This window comes from Accipiter gentilis, chromosome 5 (assembly GCF_929443795.1).
Source record: "Accipiter gentilis chromosome 5, bAccGen1.1, whole genome shotgun sequence".
Taxonomy (NCBI): Eukaryota; Metazoa; Chordata; class Aves; order Accipitriformes; family Accipitridae; genus Astur; species Astur gentilis.
This window is the reverse complement of record NC_064884.1, coordinates 22,089,792-22,116,449: the sequence shown is the minus strand read 5'-3', so window position 1 is coordinate 22,116,449 and position 26,658 is coordinate 22,089,792. Positions and strand designations below refer to the sequence as shown.

The 26,658-nt window shown below is 39.2% G+C and overlaps 1 protein-coding gene across 5 annotated transcripts in view; it reads left to right on the top strand.

The window, feature by feature from the left end:
- Positions 1 to 26,658, top strand: part of PTPRK (protein tyrosine phosphatase receptor type K) — a 440,573-nt gene that overhangs the window by 68,828 nt on the left and 345,087 nt on the right. For all 5 annotated transcript variants that reach the window (XM_049800783.1, XM_049800782.1, XM_049800781.1 and 2 more), the window contains exon 2: positions 25,390 to 25,512. In XM_049800783.1, coding sequence (XP_049656740.1) covers positions 25,390 to 25,512 — 123 coding nt within the window. The remainder of the gene's footprint in view (positions 1 to 25,389; positions 25,513 to 26,658) is intronic.

The following is a 26,658-nucleotide window of genomic DNA, read 5'->3' as shown; positions in this document are numbered from 1 at the left end:
CTGTTTTGTCTGACCTGTTTTCTGTTGAAATAGCTCAGTAAAATGCCTCCAGAATGCAGTGTTAATACATAGCTTACTGCTCTTCAAACACATTAGGAATTTCTTGTTCTACTTAGAGCTGTTCGTATGAAACTCTGGATTTAAAATCACTTTGCATTTATTTCTTCTTGTTTCAGTATGGTACGTTGTTGTCAAGCTCGCCTTCTTAAAGGTCAAAATGATTTGTAGGTGTGAGCACAAATTTCAGAGTGGTAATTTGGGAAATAAATGTAGAAGATGTCTATTTGATGCATTTATCTGCTACTAAATTTAGTTTGAGTTGCCTTGCGTTGCATATAAACTTTGGTCAGACGTGCAAAACTATTCTGACAAAAGATTTGTTCATAAATCTGGTATTTAACTGATAGCACAGTACTCTGTTTTGGGAGGTTAGGGTTCAATTCTCTCCACTGTCATTATTGCTAATGTAAATCTGGCCATTTTTCTGTGTTACGTTGGCCTTTTGCTCTGGTGAGACTCATTTTTTTTTCTGAAGTGGCAAACTGCGTCAAAATGTTTTACAACTTTGAGCAGAATGTTTTAAGTTTGGGTCTCCTGCTGACAGGGAAGGGTATTTACCATTAAGTCCTCATGGCAAGGAAGCATCATGACTTGTTTAAGGCTTTTTCTCAATTCCTTCTCTATGAAAAACAAACCCCCAAAAGTCAGCATGACTGGAAACATTTTTGGCTAGGCTCTGATATAAATAAAACTATTGTTGTTTACTAGCTTTACAGTTTCATCTTAAGCACTTAAAATGATGTCTTATTTTGATAGGAGTGTTTAACATACTTAACATACAGCATCACAACAGAACTCCCCCCCCATTAATTTCTAGTATAAGCTCTTATGGCCATTTTTCAGAAGTGAAAAATGCAAAAAGCTGTAGCTTTTTCCATGCAGATGACTAATACTGGGTATGCCCATGTATTTTGCCCATTTGGTTTGCAGTAGACACAGCAGAGCATGCTCTGAGCCTGAGGACCATCATGTTAGGTCTCTTCTGGGAGCCATGCTGACCCAGTGCTGTGCTCAGATGAGGCTAATGTGGTGGGGCTTTTTTTTTTTTTTGTTTGTTTTTTTAGTTTGTTTGTTTTTGTTCCCCCCCGCAAGCAGGGCTTTTTAGTTCAGGCTGGCCACCATGTTAACACAGTTACAAAGCTTTCCAGCAGCTCAGAGCTCTGGCAAGGCAGACTCACATCTGCTGTGGAGCTGGGGCAGAGCAAGTCACTATCTGCCCAGTGTGGACATGCTGACTGTGTTTAGCAACCCTGACAAATCACTGCTTTCTGGAACCTGATGTTCTGTGGTTGCACCAAATGGCAGAAGCTTGAGGAGAGCCTGCAGGGAGGCGTTAGGGCTGTGGGCATGTGGCTGACGGGACATTGTCAGTTTCATCCCTCTAATAAGTAGTTAATGAGGAGCCCACCTACTTTTGGAGAAGCAGGGATTAATTTTGTGTGTGTTACTTAGGATGCAGCAACTGGAACACTTATTTGATGATGGGAAGACAGTTTTTAGTCTGAGGAAAGGGAATCTTTTATGTTTGTGCTCATTAGAGAAAGATTTCACTGTTCTTCCTGGAAGTGGCTTTGTTCTTCAAAAAAAGACTGTAGATTTCAGTAATTAGTGGGATTTGCACATTGATGTGCGAGTAGACGGTTTTCAGGTAATGGTGACAAACCTTTATCTGCATATGCATTTTAATTAATAAAGGACATAATTAGGCTCAGTGTTCTTTACTCCATTAGCCAAGTTCTAGCCTCAGAAACCAAAATGGCTAAGCCGTTAAGACTGTCTCATTCCTTAAACACTGACTGTCAAAGAGAAAAAAATGTAACAAGTAGCTCCAGTTCTTGTACTGGACGCTTCTATTCTTGTTGCTTTTAGTTTTTGGATTTAGAATTCTAATATTTTTTTTCTGGCAAATTTTTAGAACACAGCTCCCACTCCCCCCCCAAGCAACACCAAAACCTCCTCACTTTACTCAAAACTCTAAAGGTTTTAAACTTTACTTTTACAATTGGAAAAGTACTGATGTGGACTTGCTGAGAGGCTGAATTTGCTTTTCATCACAGGACAAAGCACAAAAATATCTTCTGGAGGGGAGAGATAAATAACAGTAAACACTTTTATAGATCTCAAGAAGTCTTAAAGACATTGTGTAGATAAGATCTTGTTTGTCATACATGAGAACTTTCTTGCTCGTTGCTATTTGTTAGCAGTAGGTCAATGTATCTTCACTTCTAGACTGAATCTATACCAACCTTTTAGTCAAAACCTAATGCCAGCTGCTAGTATCCTCTAGGATGAGAAATTGCTGTTCCAGGTGCCCATGTTTTGCTTGTAGGACAGAATAAACCCCAGGTATTCTCTATTTTGTATTTTTGCATTTCATTTGTTGCTATTTAAAGAATAAATTGTGGAAGGAAAATGACAATTCTTAGCATACAGACAAATAAGGTGAAAGACAATCACAAGTGCTACATTTGGAAGAAAAAGTTGAATTGGAGAAATCTGTAAGAGGAACGTGTATGCTATCAAAGTTCTTTGGTCCCCTGTCAGCTTATGTGTTACGGAGGAGAGACTGTGGAACTTTGATGGAAAGTAATGGTTACTCCCAGGTGCTTGCTTTCCTCTCTCTGCTTAGTAAGCAAGAACGAAGTGCTAAGTGTAGAGTAAGTTGGGTTTGAGTCCTTTAATGACCAGTCAGTTGCTTTGATTTGCTAACCAGAAGAGTGGGTCGTGAAGTTGGTGATTATATTGATGCCTCCTGTATGTAGTGGAAGCTTCATGTTCTCACTTTCTTCCCAGGAAGGTTTTGTACTTGTGACATGATATCCAAACGTCCTAAGCATCTACAATATATAAATAAATTTTATATAGTTCCATAAAAATATAAATTAAAAAAAATGGCCCTGTTCAGAATTTCTATCAATTTAAAGCTGACTCTCTGCTGGTCTTTTCTCTGCTAAAAATTGCAAAGCTATAATAAATGACTGATGCATAGCTGAAAGCATGGCAGTGACCATCATCACTGGAAATTTAATGTTCTGACATTCCAGAAAAACTGATTAGTAACAGCAGTGGCCCAGCAAGGAGCTGTTGCAGTAGTTAAAGGCAGCAAACCTCATGATGTATCGTGGGCTCAGAGATGAACCGAGACAGAACTCTGATTGTTTAGGAATTGTTAATCCACCCTATCTTATACTTCCTCAGAAAGCAGATACTGCCTACCAGTCTCTCAAGAGAGACTTTGAAAACAAATGAATCTGTAAGAATAACTTTAGTTTTTAAGCACAATGTTATATTATTGAAGACAGACGACTGTGGTACAGGTAGTGCTTAATAAAAGCCGGAACTGTTCTAGTTTTACTGTACTTGGTTCTCCTGAAAATAAGATGGAGCAGAAAGACTTGGAACAGAGTACTTCAAATAGGACAGGTGAAAATTTCCAAGCCTTTTACAGTAAAGCCGAAATAAGAGTAATGCTGTATTGCACAAAAGCAGTTGCTGTTCCTGTGTGATCACCAGCCCTCTATGTAACAGAGTAAGGGGAGTGAAATGTTGACCAGTAGCTTTTGTCAGGGCTACAAAAAGTGTCTTATTGTCAGTGCCCTGGGTGTATTCTGTTTTGTTGAGTATATTAGTTACAAGTGTATTTTTGAATATTTTTATTAATTCTAATATTATATATTACAATGCAGAAATTCTACAGCTATTTGGTCCCATGCTTATTTTAGGAGGATATATAAAGTATTTTTTCTGCAGAACAGTACTTGAAGACTTCTTTTTATAAATGAGTTGGCCTAAACTTGACTAAAGCTATTTATTACTTTTGTAATTGGTATCTTTAGGCGCTGAATGACTTAAGACTTGTTCCCGAAAGTGGAAGTTTGACATTTTATTGTGATAATTTATCATGAAGTAATTAGCAACAGTGATTCTAACTAGAAATATTCTTTATTGATTTTTTCCAAATATTCATTCTGTTTGATTTGTATTGATGGCTTATATAAAAAGAATTCAATATCAAGTCTTTTTTTTTCCTTGGAAAAAATTAATAGTATAATATCTAATGCTTATTCACTGCTATCCTTCTCTTTCCCATTTCAGAACTTATTCTTAATTTTCCTTTTATCCTTTCATCCTACCCATTTAAAGAAAGATGCTGCTGATAGAGGAGCATCTCCCCTCCTACCCATTCCCTTCTATTTTTAACAGCCCGAGTTGAAGAAGGCTGCTGCATTAGAAGCATTAACATGTGTGTAAATAGCCCCTGTATGCATAACATCTTGACTCAAAAAAAAAAATATGTGTTAAAAAGTTCTCGTAAATTTAGCATCAGTCTGCACTTTTGTATTCCTGCTGTATTTAATCCTGAGTAACGGCTAAAGCTTACTTCATGTTGCTTTTACATATTCCAGGCACAGCTGACAAGAGGACTCTGTGGCAGGGTTCTGTCCTAGGGCAGAACTGTGTCACTCCAGTGCTGCTCCTCGGCTTCTTACTCTTCTTGAACTGACACTTTCTCCTTCTTGAATTCTTTACATCAGCAGCAATGTTCAATGCTCTCTCCCATAGGCCAAGTAGCATATTTGTCCAAAATTCTGACTACTTTCTTTCTATCAGCTAGTTGCTTACAGATTAAAGCACTAGTGTTTGCATCCTGTAGAAATGTAAAAGCATTTAATTTTAATGATTAAACAACATTGTGAAATGTCAGCTGATAAAAGGTCTAAACCAGAGGTATTCCTGTGCTTACCTCACACTATGACTGCTGTGTGATAATTCACTGATAAGTTTTGGATGTCAGTGAGGTGGCAGTTTTGGGGACTTACATAGTCACTGGCCAGCTGGAATAATTTATCTGTCACCACTTACTGTGTAAGCTTTGATGACAATGATGTCATCTGCAATTCCTAAATGTCAGGTTCTTCCCATTAGATTTCTGATATTAATCTTGTCTGATCTAGTATTTAAAAGTGCTTAAAAGTATAAATTGACCGTAAGTTTTTAAATTGCAACTTGCAGATTGGATAAAAAATTAAAAACTTAAGGTCTAGCTTTTTTTCTGGAAATAGTACAAACTGAACACTGTTTTGAGACTTTAGAAGAACCAAAAAAGTAAATTCATCCTCCTTCTGCTTTTCAAGGTCTACAGTAACAAATATGAATTTCCTCTTCAGTGGAAAGAAAGATGAAACTGAAGCAATTAGTCTAGCACATGAATCAGTAGCAGGAGGTTTAAAGGTGACCTGAAAATGTTGATTGAATAAACATAATCTTAATTCATTTATAGCTGTATAATTTAAAACCAACTCAAATTAGATCCTCCTCTGCTTATTTTCTTAAATTTGAGTTGTGAATTTCTGGTTTGCTAGACCTAAAAGCAGCAAAGAAATAAATGACTGTATCAAATGATGAAGATGTCCGCTTGTTCCCAAGGGCAAGAAAACACAAAATTTGAACCCCATCAGAGTAGCATTGATAATAAAAACTATTTGGCCTAAGGAAAAATGTCCTTAGTTCTTCCTCTTGTCTCCTGCCATCTTAACTGTTTCTAATTGTCTTTCAATATTTCTAAAAAGTATGATTGGTTTTGGTGGTATAGATTTAGTATGTTTTTTTACATTTCCTCTGTACAATGTACAAATATAAAGATGATGGAGTGAGGTGGGGCGAATTGCCTCACATAATCAACTTTGTGAAAGCTACTTTTCATAAACCCCACTGTATCCTCATAGTGCTATTCCTACTGTGGCAATGGAGTTTTGAGGATTAGGTGGGTTCCTAACTTTTAGTGGCTGTTATTTGCTGTTTGATTCAGAGTCAGTAAAGACTTTCTCTCGCTTTGATTATCTTTAGTATTATTAATTGCATAACTATAATGTGGTAGGTAGTCACTTGTCTTGAATAATATTTGAGAACACTTATCTTGCCTAACATTTTCTTTACGAAGTATGGTGATGGATTGCGGGGCATGTGCCTTTTTCTAACTGAATGCTGAAGCAATTAAAATATTTTCTGGCAGTCTCCTTTATTTTGTGTTCTCTGTTAACTAAGAAATTACTATTTTTTCATTTCTAGCACTTTTCCTCTTTGGGATTTTCTAGTTCTCTAGTTTATGGATTGAACGTAGTAGTATTGAGTGGGTTGAAGTAGATGGATTAGGAGCAAGGTAGCAAAATATTTCCGGTAATCAAGTTTCAAATTTCATTACTACTGTTGTTGATGTATGTACAAAAACCAAGCCGCAGCAGTTTTGGAAATGGAATTTCTTGCATGATCCCGTGACTGCTCTGGGTTGAAGCCTGTCCTGTGTGAGGCTGCCACTCACCATATCTGCATGCAGATGTGCCGGCCCCTCCTCTCAGCTGGAGCCCAGCTGGGTCCCGCACTGCCTCCTTGCTCCAAGGGCCTCTCTGCCAGCACACAGCCTGTTCAGGAGCATCCTGAAGTAGCGAGGCAGAGAAAAAACTGGTTGCTGAGTAGTATCTTATCCTCTTCTAGTGGGTTCCCTCTGACAAACAGCAACGTGACAAAGTTGGCAGTAAGAAAAAATTGAAGTTTGATACCAAAATATATCTGGGTACAGTAAGTCAGATGAGCTTTCAATCTTTGCAACTATTTTAGCAAATGCATATTCAAAGTGAGCAAATGGCAGAGCAGTATGACTCAGTGGCAGCTGGGGTAGAGATGCCATCTGTAGTCTGAAATGACACTCATGGTAGTGTGGAGTTGCGTGACAGCTAACTGCACGTAAGGTAGGTGGGCCCAGAGTGATATGTGATATTCAGGCTGTGGAGTAGCAGCACTCAAGAGCAGATGTCCAGAGAGTATGAGTGATCCCTGGGTAGATCCAATATTGCTGCTGTATAGACTATTATCGTGATTTTTGGGCTTGGGGGGAGGGTGTTGTTGCATCCAATTTTATCAGATGGCCGTGGTAAGCCAGAGACCTGTTGAGAGTGATGCTGAGAGAGAACAGATGTGGATTGTTTTGGTAGAGCTCTTTTTTGGAATTGCTCTGCTACCGAGTCGCAAAAGCATTACTAGAGATGGAAAATATGCCAACTGTAGTAAGAGTCTGCTATAACTGCCAGCTTGCAATTCCTGGTTCCCTCAGGATTAGAAAAGGATTGAGATTTGGTACTCAGGCAGATGTCATCAGCATAGATAACTATACTGTATGGATTGAAGGGTAACACTGATTAGGGCTTTGAAAACGTGGAGCACTAGCAGTCATGCTGACTCTTAAGGTCTGTTCAGGTGAGCTGTTCTGTAGACACTGAAAACAATGGCTGGTTACAAGGGTGTTGCACAGTAGAAACAGATCACTTAGGGGTTATTCTGGATAGGTTTGTTAGTAGACTGTCTTAGTATACCTCCTAAACAGAACAACATGGCAACGGTCATCAGCATTTTCTACTGTAAGTTTGCAAAGTGGGGTGTCAAATTGAGACCTTGAGAACAAAGCCAGTGCTAAAAACTATCTCTGTCTTGTTAGCTAGTCCATGAGATGGGTTATTAAGAGTACCTTGCAGCAAATTCTGAGCACTGATTTAGTTTTACAAAATATAACTGATCTTTAGCCTGATTTAAAGATGATTACTTCTGTCACCAGAAGGTGATGATTCACCTTAGTTGAGAGGAGTATGGACAAGCAAGAAGTTGAGCTAATGGGATCAAAATGGTGTTCATATGGCTCAATTTTCCCCTGCCCCCCTGCAGCATACATCCCTTTCTGGATTGCAAAAATGAAGGCTGTCTCTCAGAGCTTGTGTATGTAAAGTTGTGTCTGCCAAGTTAACTCTAGGTGTAACTAATGTTGGATCAGAAGATGAGCATTTTCCATATAACTGGGCTATATAAAGAACAAGACAAAGGTGTAATGGTGCATGGGTGCCAGAGCCACTGATAGACAGAAGACCCCACTTGCCATCCAAGGACAGACTGATCACTGTTGAATTTTTACCTGCCCTGAAATCTGATATGTGGGCATTAAATGCATATAAACATTACAAGGAGTTGTCTTGTAAAAGAAGGTGCTGACAATGTCTCTCTCTTTTCTTCAGCTAGGGAAAAACATGTGCTGACAAAGTTGGTCTTCTTTGGTTACCTTTGCTCTATAGCAGGTAGGAGATGCACACAGTGCAAGACTGCAGAATAGTGCTATTGGTGCCTCAGTTTGGCTCTGAGTTTTGAGATATGCTAGCACTTCTTCATGCTCAACCCCAGAGACAGCGTTGGGGCATCTATACTTAAAATCTCTTTAAAGAACAGTTGCAGTTCATTAGCTACCTACAGTACTTGTGCCTTTGCCAGGCTGGCCATTCTGACTCTTAAGTAGATGTTGTTGGCAACTTAGGTGAGTGGGACAGTGTGTGTTGTGGGGTTTTTTTTGTTGTTGTTGGAGACCTATGGGCAGCTGAAAGCAGGAAACCTAGCCAACTGAATGATTTGCTTGCCCATCCTCGATACTCCATGCTTTCTTGTTTCCCTCTACACACATCTGCCTTATTTTAGCAACAGACTCTTGTAATCTTTTGGGGGGCTTGTTTGACCCTTTAATACCCGCCCCCCCCCCTTAACCCTCTGGGTTATTTTAGCCAGCTAAACCAGAGGAAAGCAAATCCAAAAACAACAACAAAAGAATACGTTTCTGCCAGTTGCTGCCACAAAGTTCTGTTGAGTTGAATTGGCTGGCTTTCTGTAAGTGAGCATAAACAGTGAATGGTTACAAAAATAAGTTTGTTCTGTGAAAAGGGAGAGAGAGGAAGTGAAAGTGGAAGGCAGCCAAAGTGATGGGCTGTAAAGAGCCCTTTCAGCAGTACTGTGAATAGATAAGAGTGGGAGAAGATGCATTTGTCAAGGGCAGAGAGGAGATGTCGAAGTGATTGGGTTAAGGGGAGATGAAAGCTGGAAGAGAGTTATAGAGAAGGTGTGTCTTGGAGAAGCTTTTTAGTTACCCTTCAAAAATCACGCACAGCTGGAGTGAAGGGCACAAGAAGAGGCTTGAATGCAGATGTGAGTGATGGATGATGGTGTCTGTAATAATTGAGAAATCAGGTGCTGACCTGAGATCAAGATTGGAGTGAAAGAGTAAAAGGGTTGTTTAACTTTGTTGCGCTGCTCATGATAGCCAGACGTTTTCAGAAAGGCAGGCTGAGGTTCAGCTTAGGCAGAAGGAAACCACCAGATCAGTGGTATGATGGAGTCAACCCTACAGAGAAAACATTTGCAAATGTATTTGTAGATGAGGATAGCCAGAGATGAGATGCAGGCAAGAAGACCATCTTTGCCCCTTTGAAGTGTATGCAAATATTCACAATTACAGGGATCAAAAGAGGACCATGCCAGTGGGTGACATGAATTTGTACTTGATCTTAAACCAGAAATTCTCAATACTCTGTACCTGGCATTTCTTCTTCCTTATGAAATTGTGATTATCTACTGGTGTGGGTGGTATGAACAAAACATTTCTGTTTTTCCACTGTCTCATACTTTTGTGGGGTGAACTGTGATATGGCAAAAAAAAAAAAAAAGTGGGGGGAGGAGAGCTTTTGGTCACACCTTGAGGCTATTATTTTATTACAAATTACATATATTCCTCTGGTACTAAAGTGTTTCAATTTAAAATCAGCACAATTTTATTACGCTTCTTGCTTTATTCATTGCATCCGGATTATGTGTTGGTTAGTAAATATTTATTTTTATATATATTAAACATTATTATGCTTTTCTTGGCTTTTGTCAGTATTTTCTTCTGACTGTATTGCTCTGCATTATGTTCTGTATTTTAACTTTGATAACTTGGTAGCGCAGAGCAAATTTTTAGCTTTCTTTAAGTTATAGTACAGAAAAAATAAGAAACAGAGAAGAATACTTCATTCGTGGAGGGTTCTTTTAGTGTGTTTTTTTAAAAAAATATATATACAGTGACAAGTAATGCAAACGTCAGGACACACATTGCCCACTGAAACAATTCACACTTATTCTCCTGGCTTTAAAAAACAAAACAAAACAAACTCCAAACATGAAACTCTTCAGATGTTTCCTCCTTCCATGATGTTCTCATTGTAAGATGAGATATAGTATGAATTTTAACTGATACTTTTCAGGAGCTTATACTGCTGTTGCCTACCCTTTCGCTAGCAAACTGCCCCCAAAAGTGAATACTTTAGTCATATACACATTTTTGTTAATATACTAGCAAAGGATGACTGAAAAGATGTTGTGAAAACATGGCCATGTAATATTTGCACAAGTTCTAGTTAAATGTGTAAATGCCTTGCTTAGCTTGAAAAAGAGAAGCTAGTTTAAGAGCAAAGTGTAAGACTGCTTTCCCCTCGCTTTCCCCTCGCTTTCCCCTCGCTTTCCCCTCGCTTTCCCCTCGCTTTCCCCTCGCTTTCCCCTCGCTTTCCCCTCGCTTTCCCCTCGCTTTCCCCTCGCTTTCCCCTCGCTTTCCCCTCGCTTTCCCCTCGCTTTCCCCTCGCTTTCCCCTCGCTTTCCCCTCGCTTTCCCCTCGCTTTCCCCTCGCTTTCCCCTCGCTTTCCCCTCGCTTTCCCCTCGCTTTCCCCTCGCTTTCCCCTCGCTTTCCCCTCGCAATGGGGAGTACAGAACATACTTTATGATTCACTCTGAAGAGGACTGAAATACAGCATTTTTTTTCCAGAGACTTGTTTGATTGCAGCCTAAGTTACTGAGCTCTCAAGTACTATTTGAGGAAAAAAGTTACTAGGGGGTTTATACATATGTGGTTGACAATTGCTGAGAAAACTACTGCATGTATGTCTTTTAACTTTATTACATCAGGAATACCTCTGCATCATACCTTATTCTCAGAGCTGTGTATAGCCATGTCCTTACAGAGACCTATATATGCTTCCCTGCACTGGCCAATACTTTGACTAATGGAGCCCATCAGTGATTGCATGTGGTAGTAGAGAGTAGAGTGATGGGGAGTTACCACCACAAACCTTCAGATTTTAGGCTACTTATAACAATGCATATTCAGGACATGATTTCTTCAGACTTCTTCACTACTGATCTGTGTTGTAGTCCTCCTGTTACTCTTTCTATCTCATTCTCTTCCACTCAATATAATATCCCTCCCTCTCTCCCTCCTTAATTCTTAGTGTCCCATTTTTGCCCTCTGAGATAGATTACATCAAATAGTCAATTATGGCTGTATTTTGTTGTACATCTTATATATTTTCCTCTTTTTCAATACAATGTGTTGGTCAAAAGACTGATAGAGCTCAGTATCTTTTCTCAAAATACCCTGATTTTATACTCTTTTCTAGTCACTGGCAAGTCTGTAGGTATGCTTTCCCAAAATACTCTCCTAGTGGCATGTGGTCTTCTGAGCCAAAGGTGCTCAGTTAAGTGTTTCTCAGCTGATATCAGTGATTCTGTCCATCCTTCCCACCCTGAATATCTGTAGCAGCTTGTAGCATCCTGGGCCAAGGACTCCCACAGCTTAACACTGTGGTGTTTAATTTGATCCTGACACCCCATAGCTTCATTTGAAGTCCTGTAATGTTATCACACACACACAAAAAAGTGGTTGATTTCTCTTCATGTCACTCAGGATGCACCGGTCCTATTTCCTGTGTCATCTCTGGCTGAAAATTCCTAGTCTTTTAAGTTTTGTCTAATACTGTAAGCATCCTATGATCATCTTTATTGGATGTTCTCTAAGCCTTTTTAATTTCTGCTGTAACCCTTAGGAGATGGAAAACCAGAACCATGCATAATGTCTGGATGTGGCTTATAATGTTGCAAAGAAATGTTCAGTATTCTTTTCTAAATTTATTTCCTTAAAACTTCTAACTTTTGAATTACCTTTTAACTACTATTTAGCACCAAGCTGATGTTTTCATGAAAATATCTAATTCAGCCTTAAAATCTTAAGACTGAGTAGTAAATATCTGCTCAGAGACTATTATTGGTACCCTGTCAGTGCCTATCAGGACAGTTTTCAGCCATAGTTTTTCTTGTACTTGACTTCTGTGCAATGTATAACATAAAGGGATGCATTTGCACTTCTGTGCTGAAATTGTAAGACTGTAGGAAGGAATCATGTTTCACTGTTCTCCTTACTGTGCTTTGGGCAGTATGCCTTCAGGACATGGACAGATGATTGGCTCCAAAGTGCTATAACTTCATCGCACAGTCTAAAGTAGGATTCATCTAATTTTCAGGCTTATCTATTACACCATTTCACAAAGTCACCCCAGAGAGAGTATTTCTTAGTTTAAGAAGTGGAGGGATTAAATACAACTTGAATCTGCTTGAAAAATACTATAATATAGCTAAGTATTCTTGTAATAGTTACTTCTATTGAAACTAAGGTGCACATTTGCAGATAAAAATACAAGTTTTAAGTCCTTGAGTTCAATTCCCTGGGGAGTCACAAAATAACATTTTCTGTGTTTGTTATATTGTAGTAGATATATAATTCTGATTGTAAATATTTCTACCCTAAAAAAGTGATTTTTTTGCTAGAGCTTTACGTGCCTATTGTGATTTGTCTGGAGAGGATATTTTTTACTGCACAGATAAAGCTAAGTTTGATGGCATATCAGTAAGCTTTGTCCAAAATGATGTGCTGACTTGTGGTGTTTGTTCATCAGAGGTTTTGTTGAGGACTAATTGTCATGAGAGAAGAGACACTATATGCACAATTTATATGTTAAATCTGTTCAACAGTAAGCAGTGATTTACCCACAAGGTGTAAAGGAAGAAACTGAGTTGTTAGCATCTTATTTTTCTGTATGTGTGCTCTGGGTGTGTTAAATAGCTTTGCTGTATGGTGACTCTTTCCTAATGAAATCTACCCAAAATATTTTCCTGATAGTCTATGAAGTATTTTGATAAATATTACTTTGCTGAAGAAGGAGGTAACAACTAATAGAAAGAGTAGCATGTGAGATGAATCATCCATTTGATGTTCATTTGATTCCATAGGGCACCTTTAACAAAAGACTTAGATTTGTAATGCTAAAGAGGAAAGGTAAAAGCCATACCAGAAAGACAGACAAATGTCTATTTCTGTGTGTTTGCTGTTCTCAGCTTGTTTAATATGAAAAGTTTTCATATAATTCTGGTTTTTATCTCAGCTTTTCTCTGGTACTTTATAGTCCACATTTAAGCATGATATTGCAGAGGGCAATGCTATACTCGTCTGTGTGATTGAATAAAAGGTGTTAAAACTTGTAAGGATGTGTAGAGCATTCTTTTGATAACAGAGAAAATATGAAGTATTACTGAAAAAAGTTTAAGATGAGACAATATTTTAATAGGAGATTGGGTGAGAAGGAGAATCCAGGGAATGACAGGCCAGTCAGTCTAACCTCAATTCTGGGAAGGTGATGGAACAGCTCATCCTTTAAGCCACTTCCAGGCACATGAAGGACAGAAGCAAATATCATCTGCCTAGACATCAGTAAGGCTTTCAACACTGTCTCCCACACAGGGAGGGTCCCTCTGAACATTAGGAAACACATTTTTTTTACGGTGTGGGTGACTGAGCACTGGCACAGGTTACCCAGGGAAGTTGCGGGGTCTCCATCCTTGGAGATACTCAGAAACTGTCTGGTCCTGGGCAACTGTCTGTAGGTAGTCCTGCTTGAGCAGGTGGGTTGGACCAGATGACATGCAGAGGTCCCTTGCAAACTCAACTATTCTCTGATTCTGTAGACTGCAGGCAGACCAGTGCATCTGAAATCTGTTATTTGTTGATCTGTATCTCAGCAGGTCTTTCTCTAAATTGGGGAGCTTGGCTTTCCTATGGGTATAGAAACTTTTACTGTGTTTTCAAAATACATTTACATTGTTCTTCTTTGTGGCCTACCTTTCATGAGAATATTGCTGGATTGCATGAAAAGATATGCCAGCTATTAAAATGCCTGTGACTATTTTCTTACTATAAAATGGGAAACTAGAGCAATAACTGCACTTCTGATAGGAAAGGATTTGGCTTTTAGTTTATCAGTGCCTGTGTGTGTGAAGATACATTTTTGATCTCAATATTGCACATTACTGCTCTCATTCATGTGCCTGAGTTCTGTGATTCACTGCTAGCTTAATTCTTCATGTACCATGATGTTTCTTGAAAGACCTCTTCTGAGGGGTTCTTTTCATCCTCCTGTGACTCTGGATTTATACCATGACTGAACTCTTCAATCATCTCTCCACCTTCTTGGACTTATCTTCTTCTGTGGCTTCAGAAATGACCTTTTGTAACAGCTTCTGTAATTTTCAACATCAGAGCTTTTTCCATTTCCTTGCATTTAATTTGATCTTCCTTTTTGCATGACTGTTTAAAATTTTATGCACAGTCTTATGCTCACCTTCCCCTAGGAAGTCCTCAGCTTTCATGTTGGCAATTTTGAGCTCTTTGCCCCCTGATCCTTGAGCTCCTTTTATAGTTCAGTCTGTATAACTTAAGCACTCTTCCCTCATTTCCTCATTTGTTTGTCTGGCTTCTGCACTGATGCTGTGGTAACTTGTGATCATTCATTGTCCTCAAATGAAACTCCTTTCTATTTTTGAATGGTTGCTCCAGCTGTCCAGCTGGAAATTCTCATTTTCGTCTGTTGAACAAAATTTTGATATCCAATATTGAGATGGGTTTTAGAACAAACTTTAAATAACCTGTTTTTTTCCCTTGTCACCTTGTTTTATGGTTAAACTGTCAAAGTTGTAATAGGGTGGCTAGTGTAGTTTTTAGGCCTGCTTTTGTGGTTGAATTGCTGACATGATTAGTAGAGATAAAAGTTTAGCTATAATTGTTTTTTTCCAAGTCCTTATTTCAGCTATTTTTCTTTCTTTTTTTTTTTTTTCCTTGGAGAGTAGGTTACAAAATAACCTAGCACTCTGAATCTGTAGAAAATTTTGTGATTTAATGTAGTGGTTTTAGGGCTGTCTTCAGCACTTCTACTGAGTTTAATCACATTCTTATCCATTAACTTTTAACAGCATATTGTGAGAACATTTAGGAGAAATGCCAGAGACTGTGATACCTACGTAAGATTTTCTATAAATAAGCACTAACTGTATCTTGGAAAAAGGTGTTATTTTCAGCAGCAGTATTGTAAGACCACACACATATCCATGAATAATCAAAGTGATTAATTTCATTTTGGAGCTCTCAACTGTGTCCTTGAAGTCATAGAATTTGCTTGCTGGTGTTTTAGTTGCTATTGGTATAGTCATGAAAATATTTATTAATCTCAAGTACATGCTTCCACCCCTCACCCCCCAGTTATTTGTATTCAAATGGTATAACTCCTTGTCACTAGTGCAATTGGTCAGAAGTCTGCTCAGTGCACCAGAGGAATACTAAAGCTTGCAGCCTATGAGCTGAAATATGAAACAGCTTTGGTGTTTTGTGGATGTTGACACTTGTGTGTTAATGAAGATCTGTTCATAATTTCATGAAACTGTTGAATCTCTTTGTGGTTTCAGAAGTATCTTGTGAACTGAAATGGAAATTCTCTTTGTAGCTTCAGTTATATAAAGTGATCCACATATTCGAGGCTATTTGCTCTTCGTTGCCTTGCCCATGCCAAAGAAGGGTGAAGAAAACATGAAAAAGACTTTAAACAACTGTCACTCTTCACAGCTACCTGTTGTCAGCTCTTCAGTAAAGAACAGAAAACCTCCCTTTCCCTGGAGAACAGGAGGAAATTTAAAGACACTTTTGCTTAGATTAGATTTTGTTTAGTTTGGAAACTGAAGGACAGATAGTGTAATAGAGACTGATCTCCTCCCTTCATCCCTTTCCTTTTTTCTATGCTGTTCACTGCTGGTAAAGCATGGAAAGGTTTCCTGTTGCTTGTCTGTCGCGTCCCAAAATTGGAGCGACTCAGGTTCGTGGATTTCCTTTGTCAGAATTAAGGTGAAACGACACCAGAGGAGTTCAAACAACAACCAACATGTATTCAACCTAGCTAACTTTGTCCAGGTACACATGAATTTGTTAATGTGAACCTTGCAACATGTCACTAAGCCGCTATTTGAGAAGAGGAGGGAAGTACAGGAAAATGAAATGGAAAAAGGAACATGAAATGTATCAGGAGGAGAGCCCTCCCGTTGAGTCATGAGGTTCAGAGCAGACTCCCTTGCTTTCTGGACTCCTTCTCAAAGAGGACCTCAGGGGTGTCTAGGTCCACTCTTAGTCTCAGACTTGGTCAACAGTTTATGTTTCAAAGGATGAGGTGTAGGGACTGTGGAAAAGAGAGAAGGAAAAGAGGGGGGGGGGGGGAGAGAGTGAGAGAGAAAGAAAGAAAGAAAGATAGAATAGAGGGGTTTCACCAGTTCTGGGTCCACCGTTGGTCCAGCCAGCGTAGAGATCCAGTTCCGGAGGGCGCACACTGAGGATTCGTTCTCTCCTCTTTTTATAGTGTGTTAGTTGATGATCTCAACATGCGCAGTTCCCACACCTGGGGTTCACTGGAATCGGTTAGTGAGCTTTGGGGAGGGGTGTTTATTGTGGAGTTGCCTCTCTTTTCCTGCTGGCATGACCACTTAAGATAGAAGCACAGTCCCAGATTCCATGGGGCCTTCTTCCTCCAGGAAGGCATAAATCGTGTTCCTTCTCCTGGTCACTTAAGATAAGGAATTGGGGCTTTGGAGAAGTGCGTTCCCACCCTCCGTGGGGCCCTCTCCTTTGTCCACATTGTCCTGTTCACAAAACTCCAGCATTTTTACAGAGGTCGTTTTGTCCACCAAAGCTCTTTTAGCGGATGTTTGAGACGTTGAATTTGTCAGACAGTCACACTGTCAACATGAAGTTTCAAAACCGCAGATGAAGAAGCCTTTTCCAGGCCTGGTATAGAGGGAAGGAACCTAATTTAATAGAATAAATTAATAAATGGCATGGCCAGGTAGACAGCATCTAATTGTGAAACTTCATGCTCTCCCCAAAATTTGGGGTTAGGATATGTGCTGGGATTAATAGCGAGATCTTTCCCTGAAGATTACAGGAAAGGATGTCTACATGAGGCTTCCTGCATTCCTGGTAATTTGTATCTAATATTTTTCAAGTTCCCATCTTTCCTTTCTAAAATAAGCTACTATGTTTTATTAATAAGGAATATGAAAGACAGATACAAAATGAGAAAAACTATGCATAGATTGGACTTGATTATGACCTGTTTTGCCTTTTTTTTTCTTTTTTTTTTTTTCCCTTCTTCTCTACATTTTTCTATTGGCTATGGTACTACTTTGTGGCTATTGGGGCATGGAATTGGTTTTTAATGTCAAGGTGACTTATAGCATGTAGTGATTTAGGAGTGGTTTTGTCCACTTCCTTTTCTCAAAAGTTTACATTGATAGGGATATTTAGATAATTTGACTGTTCTAACAGCACCAACAAAAGCCCTACACTGAAAATAAAATAGCACTAACTTAGGAATAATTGGCCATATTTCATATTAAGCTGTTGGTGTTTACATTCCATAGGTGCTTTTAAATGAGACTTGGAGTTCCATGTTCAAGCTAAAAAGCCAAGAGGATGATTAAAACATACTGATAGTGGGAACAAGGCTAGAAAAAATTTAAAAGGCGTTTGTAGGTAATTGAGTTTACTTGGCTCTTAACTGTAATCAGTCCTGTTTTGTGTAATGAATTCTAGTACTACAAAATAAGGTACCACTGCAAAGAAGATAAATATTCTTAGTATTTAGTATGACTTTTCCCTGTAGTGAAGGAGAATGTGTCATTTTTCTTAAGTACTGCTATTTTCATAGTTATTTTTTAAAAATCAAATAGTGCCTCTGATCTTCTGCCTTTTTAGATGCCATAGGTTAATTAAGGTTATTTCAGAGTTACATTTCAGTAGGTAATACTGAACATAAGCATTTTAACATGTCATTACAATTTATTCTAAAACTATATTAACAGCAATTCATAGTATATTCTTAATAGGTGTCTGAATGCTCTGCAATCAATGTGTTTTGAAATGCTTGCAGCAGAAGTAACATAGTGCCTTTAGAAGATGAAAATATCCTGTGCTTCAAGGTGTGCTGTGACAGAAACAGGTAAATTAATGTGGTAGGTGGGCAATTTTAAAAGCAGAACCTGTTCCTGGATATATGACTGATAAGAGACCTGCTATAGCACCTTTATGCTCTTCAAGCTTTGAATTCACCAGTTGATGTGAGGAGAAAATTAAATTTGCATGGGACTTTTACCTGACATACCAGATAAACATAATTTTGTACTGGGATCTTATGACGGAGCTATCTACTTTGATAGATTTAAAGCTAGTCATTATGCTTTTACAGCAGGTGCTGGAGAAAAATAAAAGCATGCTGTTGAATAAAGGGAGCAGATTGTTCCAACTAGTCATTTGAGCTGAATGAGAAAAAGAGTATTTCATTCCTGGTGTGACACCTTTGTGCATATGAGCCCTAAAGAAACCATTGGTAACTGAGCCCTGTGTCAGGGAAAAGTTGTGATGAATAAGATTTGTTGTGGGCCTGTAATACAACTCTTCTCTCATGCTAGAATTTTTTTTCTCTCCTGTATTGTTGATCTGCTTGTTCTTAGTGGATCAGTTTCTGGGCTTATAACTTAAAAATTGACGAACATGAAATTTAAGATGTAACTAGTTTATTTTGTGTTTTACATAACACCAGAAGTGGTTGGATGCAAGAACAGATCTCAGAATTACACTGTAAAGTTGTGTTCTTTGGACTGTTCTTCTATACATGCCATTCTATGGCTGAAGAAATCCTTGCAATGCTGATAGGTTATAGAAATAGGTAATAAAGAACACTTCTAAAATAAGTTTGTTTCAGAAACCTAATCAGGTACTCCAGTTTCCCTTCTCTACCCCTGCCCCAAATCCAGAAGATGCAGTTTTCTTTCATTGGTTTCCCTTATTAGTTGCTTAAACTTTGTGCCAGATTTTGGTGAGAAGGTACTTGGCAGTTCTAGTGGATAGATATTGTTACTATGGGAGACTTAAAAATAAATGCCTTCTTACTGTTGTTGCATATAATATGCTATACTAATTTTTTTCTTTATTTTTAATTCTGTACAAAGTGTGATACAAGACAAATATATTCGTTGCTGGATTTAGAAAAGTGAATGCCAGCCGTTCCCTTCTCCTACCCCAATGTGAAGGGCTGTCTTTTTTGTAAAGGTGGTATAAAGCATGGCCAGTAAATGTGTGTTATTCTTTATCAGCTAGTTCTATCAATAGGTATTTAATTTATTACAATTTAGTAGTTTTCTCAATGTTTTGAATTGTTTTTTTTTTACTGTTGCTTTTCTGAGTGTATATTAAAGGGCAGTGGAGTTGTTTAGGTCTAATTAAATATGAAAACTGATATACACAATTTTTAGGTGATATGTGGGAATACTGTCTTTTATCTAGAAGTCAGTAGATCTCCAGTATAGCAGCCCTATAATGCCATTCATAATAAATGTTACGGGTATCTTAAATTCATGTAATATTGTGTACAACTGACTGTTTCTATTCTAAATAGTAAAAGTGACATGATCTGTAGGAAGTGTAGTGAGAACAGTGGAATTGTTAGATAAAGATCATTAGTTCAAAATCTGAATCAGTTTTCTTTTCTGTCCTGAGCTAATGAGCTGGAGGCCACTGTAAAGTTGTAGTGGATGTCCACTTATTAGTGGGAGTTACTGACACATACTTCTGTTAGTCTTACGCTTATTTATATTTTCACCTGGTAGGGAAAAATCTGTTCAGCTCTTCTTTCCTGGGTTGGTATGGAGGGATGTAGGATGAATTAAAATCACAGAGCAGTGTCAGTACTGAGTGTTGCTGCTAAGGAAATATTGTGATAACTTTTTAAATAATGTGATTGGTCTTTAAATTCAAGACTCTTTAAATAGCTTTTTATAATGTATTGGACTTGTGTGGCAGGGTTTTGGTGGGGAGGGGCTACAGGGGTGGCTTCTGTGAGAAGCTACTAGAAGCTTCCCCTATGTCCAACAGAGCCAGTGCCAGCCGGCTCCAAGACGGACCCCCTGCTGGCCAAGGCTGAGCTCATCAGCGACAGTGGTAGCACCTCTGGGACTACAGGTTTAAGAGGGGGAAAAAGAACCTGCGCAACAGCAACAGCAGCCAGAGAGAGGAGTGAGAACAAACAATCCTGCAGACCCCCAGGTCAGTGAAGAAGGAGGGGGAGGAGATGCTCCAGGCGCCGGAGCAGAGATTCCCCTGCAGCCTGTGGGGAAGACCATGGTGAGGCAGGCTGTCTCCCTGCAGCCCGTGGAGGTCCACAGTGGAGCAGATATCCACCTGCAGACCATGGAGGACCCCATGCTAGAGCAGGTGGGTGCCTGAAGGAGGCTGTGACCCTGTGGGAAGCCTGCATTGGAGCAGTCTGTGCCTGAAGGACTGCAGCCCATGGAATGCACCCATGCTGGAGCAATTCATGAAGAACTGCAGCCCATGGGAAGGGCTCATATTGGAGAAGTCTGTGGAGAACTGTCTCCCGTGTGAGGGATCCCATGCTGGAGCAGGGAAAGATTGAGGAGTCCTGCCCCTGAGGAGGATGAAGCAGAAGAGACAATGTGTGATGAACTGACCACAACCCCCATTCCCTGTCCCCCTGTGCTGCTGCAGGGGAAGGAGGGAGAGGAACAGGGAGTGAAGCTGTGCCCAGGAAGGAGGGAGGGTTGAGGGGATGGTGTTTTAAGATTTGGTTTTATTTCTCATTATCCTACTCTGATTTGATTGGTAATAAATTATTTTCCCCAAGTCTAGTCTGTTTTGCCTGTGATGGTAATTGGTGAGTGATCCCTCCCTGTCCTTGTCTCTACCCAAGAGCCTTTCAGTAGATTTTTCTCTCCCCTGTCCAGCTGAGGCAGGGAGTGATAGAGTGGCTTTGGTGGGCACCTGGCTTCCAGCCAGTGTCAACCCACTACAACAGGTGATGTGTAAACCTTGACTATATGATCTTTATTAAATTTAGGTTAAGATTAATTTTAAGATTAAAATTAGGTTAATCTTAATGACCTTGTTATTTAGTGGAGCTTTAATTTCATTTCTGAGAGTTCAGTGTGGGATATTCATATCTTTCTTTTTATAATGAACATTTAAGATTCTTTATCTTATATAAATGAAAATGGACATGTCAGGAAATTTTTATGAGGCTAGTGTAATTTATCACTTATCTTTTAGAAGGATGTTGAAGAGGAATGTGTGAGAGTTCTAGGTGTGTTTAAGCTGAAGTTAATGTAGTGAAGCTTATGGGAAAAGATAACGGAAACAGTGAATTGTTGATTTGTTTGGTTTCTGTGGAATGTAAATGTTTCCCAAATACTTCCTTGGCAACTGAACAAATTGGATTGACCCAAAATACAGTTAGCAGTTTGACAAAATAACCATCCAGACCTAAAATTCCTTCTGTCTTCCTAGCTTAAAATTCCAGCTGTCAATAGGGTGTTTGTTTCTGATGGACTACCTGATTTTTCTTTTTGTTAATTTGATTGTTGAGGCTTACTTGATGGCAGAGTGCGCTGCTTGTCCCTGTCAGCCCTTCTGGGCCATGTCCTGGTGGCAGCATCATTTGAAGGGAGGAGGTGCTGGCTGCCCTGCGTGTGAGCCCCCAAGCCCACATCAGACTGTTGAGGTTGGACCAGTCTGGTGTATTGCTTTAATTGCTGCTGCTGCCACCTTTTTCTGAAGCATGACATTAGAAATCTAAGGTGAATGTGGATTTAGGTACTGCAAGGTCCAAAAGCATTTGAATGTCATCACTGTGTCCTTCCAGCTGGGAGATTGAGCAGGGGTGCACAAATCAGTTTGTGGCATGGTGTGTGTGTTGGAAGGTATGCATAAATTCCAGTAGCAGGGTAGTATTGAAGATAAATTGTAGGTTATACATCAGCTGTAGCTAAAGGAATGTGGTGGTAATATGTAACAAGACAGTGGTTGGTAGTGAAGTACCTTTTTACTGAGTTTTGGGGGAAGTTACAAATGGCTGAGTTGGAGATTTCTAACTTGTCATTTGTAGGATATTAGCAGGCTGTTGTCAAAATGTTTCGCAACAAATACGAATGTGTTTTTGAGTTCAGCTGCTGAACCTCATTGGAAGGTACTAAACATTCATCAAGCCGATCCACTTTCGTCCCTGAACAGTGCTGTTACATTATGGTGGAGAGTGACCCAGTAGCTGAGTTAGGGTGCCAACAAGTCCTGACCTATGGTATACTTCTGTCAGATGTGGTTTTATTTTTGAGTGTTAAAGACTGATTTAAAACGTATATAGTTTTGAACAAATGACTAGGAACAAAACATATAATTGCAGGGTTTCACTCACTCATCATCTCTTCTTGTGTTTTCCACACTGCATGTTACACTAGGTTTATCTCTTAGTACCCAGAGTTACCAAAATAGCACGCAGGCAGTTGACTGTTAAAACAGAGAAGGGGAGATCCAAATTTGCTCATGTTTTAAGTCAAAAGGAGTAGTCTGCAAGGGGTTTAAAATGTTTAGTCTCTTTCATCGTGTTATATTGGATAAATGGCTACAGCATTGGCTTTCACTTTACTTGCCTTGAAATGTGTCGATACGTTGGTAAGAGGAGGTGGTGTGCTGCATGAGAGGAAGCCATTGATTTAAGCAGTTGTTACAGGGTGGATAAGCTGTCCTGATAAACTTTGTTCATGTGTATGCAATAAATGGACACTTGCTTGTTCTGTGGATGCAGCCGTGATATGCTACACACAAGGAGGTTTGGATTGCTTGCTGTGTATTAAGAGGTGTGTTGTTATCGCTCATCAGAACCCTGATAACTAAAATTAATAGTGGCCACAAAGGCGAGCAATTAAGGACATTCATTTTCCAAATGAGTCTACAAGATTCATTGGTAGTTTAAATTTATATACTGGGGGCACTTAAACCATTAAAAAGGGTAATGGGTGCCCTGCAGGCATGTGTTTCAAAGCCATATGTCATTTTGGTGCTGGGACAGCAGACAGTGATAACTTCCCTTTAAGGGAAACTGCTATTCATTTATCAATTAAATGTCAAAGGAAACGTACATTTTTGCTGTAGAGTGATCATAGTAGTGTATTGTAAGTTAAATAAAACCCCAAGATTTATGTTCTAAGCTTTTCTGGCTTTAGCATGATAGATGTTAATGAGAAAAGTCTCTCGGTGGTAATAGGGCATCGGAGTTGGGACTTTTAAAAGCATAAATGTTTGATGCACAAATATTTCTCTTGTGCCTTGCAGTTTTTGACAGTGACACTGATACCAACTTGGTAAAGAGTATGAAATGTTGGGGCTTCTTTGTTGTTGCTGTTGATGCTGTGCTTCTGTGTCACAGGGTAACATTTGAGAAGCTTTTGCTAACATGTAGCTGAATATGAAGTTTTTAGGTTTTATGGTACAAGGATTTAGCAGAAATTTTGCTACAGTGTAGAGTTTTCTTTCTCTCCTGGTGTTGTCCTTGCCAGCGCACTGGTTAACAGGTGGTTCTGGGAGTTCCCAGGAATGAGTATCTGGTAATGGTTTTTGGTGAAGTAGAGTTAGCTAAGACTTGGTTTTGTCATTTATTCAAAATAAGAAATACTTACGCACAACTGTGGGAATTATCTGAGTTGTCTCTGATTGAAGATGAAACATAATCTCAGTTTGGGACACGATCTAGATTTGCTGATGAAACTTAGTAAAAGGGACTTCCTCTTCCCCAAATATTAATACTGTTTTTACAAACTCTGCTCATTATGTGACATTTGAATACTCCAGTTTGGGTAGGTAAAAAATACTTTTATCCTCAATTTGGTGACATACATGCCCATTCTTCCTTTCCTTATTCTCTGGCCTGTCCTAGTTCCAGGTCATGTATGTCTTGTACAGAGGGCAGAAATGAGCACAGGCTGTAGTTCTTTATGGTCCTCAATCTCATGTCCTCTTTCCTACCTCCAGCCCGTTCTCTGGGGTGTAGTGTGGGCTGGTGAGAGCCTGGCAGGCATGGGAGGCTGTTAATGCAGTGGCAGTGACTCATCTTACAGTGACACTAAAATTTATCATAATCAGGGTTTGTTTTTTGTTCTTGGGACTCGCAGTACTTGCCACATATTTTATATTCAAAAAGTCAGACAATGAAATCAACACAAATGCTTCTGTTATTCTAGAGTTGTCTTCTTAACAAGAGGAATTTTTGTTGTAACAACAGTTGTTAATTGGATTGATATGCTCTAACTACTGAGGACAGGGAGAAGAGGGTGCAAGAAATATCTCCCCTGATTTCTGAGAGTTGTTTATAATCTAATTCTTGAGTTCTTATATAACTTCTTTTCTGGATAAAAAAATACTGCCTAAATAAAGATGAATGCACTGTGGTTTCTGTTTCACTCTCTCCTAGTCTTGCCTTTTTATTTTTGAGCAGGAGGAGCACACTCGAGGACTGTGTGCCATGAATGGAGATAACACATGCTGCAGAGTTGTGTGTATGATATTTGTATTTTTTTGCATTTACCCTGTACTTTTTCTTTGACCAGGCTCTTTTGATTCCTTTTGTTTCTTTTTTTCTTGAGCCTTGATCTCTTTCTGTGATCATTATGTTTTTCTCTCTCTTTTTCCCAGCCTACTTAATTGCCTTGAGTGAAGAATGTAATAAAAAACTTACTGAATGAGACAGGGCAGACATTACTGTGTTCCACAGGAATTTTGGGGTTTTTTTCCTCCCCCATCTTTTACATTCCTCCCCTTCTTTTTCCCTGTCACTTCTGCTCACAACTTTTGTTGTAAGGTTTTCATATCGATTTTTTGTGTGACCCTGAAAAAGCACCTTTAATTTGTGGTGTTATGCTGGATTCATTTAATAAAGCAAGATTATCCAATTCAATCTGCAGCAATTATTTAATTTCTAAGTAACTTTAATTATTTTGTCTGACTGGTTTTGTTTTGGGCACAGTATTTATCCTCGTTGCTGTTTGGAATACTTATGCTTTCAGTGCATCGGAGTTGTTGATTTATACCTTTGTTTTTTGAGCCTAGTCCATTATTTTCTGTTTCTCCCTTGGTTTAGATAGTGTGTTGCTTTTTGTCATGCAGCCACTGGGTCAGGTTTCATTTTGGCTGAGTGACTCAGCCTGTGATCTCCTGCTCTGACAGAAGGTGCTCTTGGGGGAAATCGGTTGTGTGAAGCAGAGACAGTTTAAAAAAGAGAGGGGAACACTGGTGCATGAGTTGCTTGCGGGTGTTAGCTTTGCATGGGCAAGCCTTTGAACTGTGCCACAGGCTGTGTGGGCTCTGTAGTTGTGGTGTGCCCAGGAGGAACACCTCTGCTTGACTCTTGAAAGAGCTCTGCTTTTAAATAAACTAATAATAAGTTTCTTCCCTAGGGGGATGTACGTTTGATGATGGCCCTGGACCCTGTGACTACCACCAAGACTTGTATGATGACTTTGACTGGGTACATGTCAGTGCTCAAGAGCCTCACTATTTGCCGCCTGAGATGCCTCAAGGTGAGAAACGCCACAGATACTGAAGGGATAAGTTTATTACAAAGCTCAGAGTCTCACTGAATATGGCCTCAAGGCCCTACTCTGTAATCTCTGCTTTAACCTTGATAATGGAGATAATCAAAAGAAAGAAAAAGAATAAATATAACAATTTTGGTAATTGAGAAACCTTCGTAGATCAAATCCCCCTTTAAAGTTGGGGGACATAGGGAAGGGAGAAAGGAAACCATAACCTCCTCTTTATTCTGCGTCAAATTCCTGTTGACTTGCAGTAAAATTCTGTGTCTTAAATGACAGCTAATGTATTGATTGAATTATTCAGGTATGTGTTAGGAGAAATGGTGAAAAAAAGGATACATGTAAAAAGCTATACACTGATTCCTTCCCTCCCCTCCCCCCAACTGCTCATCATCTGAAGGTAATCAGAAAAGTTTTGATTTTGGAAATATTGCTGCTGTTAATTACTATTTAGGACAAGTAATGAATAACTGAAGAGGTACAGCCTACATGACCTTGCCTTCTCACCTTTGATGAACAGCTTAATCGGCGCTTCCCAAACAGCATGATATGCTGAGAAAATGAAAGCATTTGAAATTCAGCTACATTTTCCAATTAATAATACATTAAGTAATTAATCATGCAGAGGAGGAAAAAAGGTCATGGCTATTTTATTTGTATCTAAAAGGTTTTGTGAAGTGAGGTACGTGTAGAGGAGGAGTGTGAAATGTTGCCACACAGAAGTAACCTAACCTCTGCACCATTCCTTCCCCTGCTTTTTATATATTGTTGTGCATTATTAATGCTGGTGAGTGTATGTAATTTTACTTCTTAACTGCTAACTAGCTGAGTTCCCCCTGCTTTGGAGTCACTGATATCAGCAGCTGTTAGCATGCCCCATATCTTGCAGAACAGGTAATTAAGCAAGATCCACACTTTTTTTAATGGACTGCTTGGTGCTTCAAGTTTGCATATGGAAGAGTAAATTTAAGCCTTGAAGCCTCAGCATTCATGATGGTCTTGTATTAACAAATTGAAAATAATATCTCCCCTACAAAGGACGAAATCAGTTACTTTTCAGTTTGTGTTTTTCAGAGTCTACATGGTTTGTTAAAATGGTTGGCGATATCTTAATTGTGATGGAAGCACCAT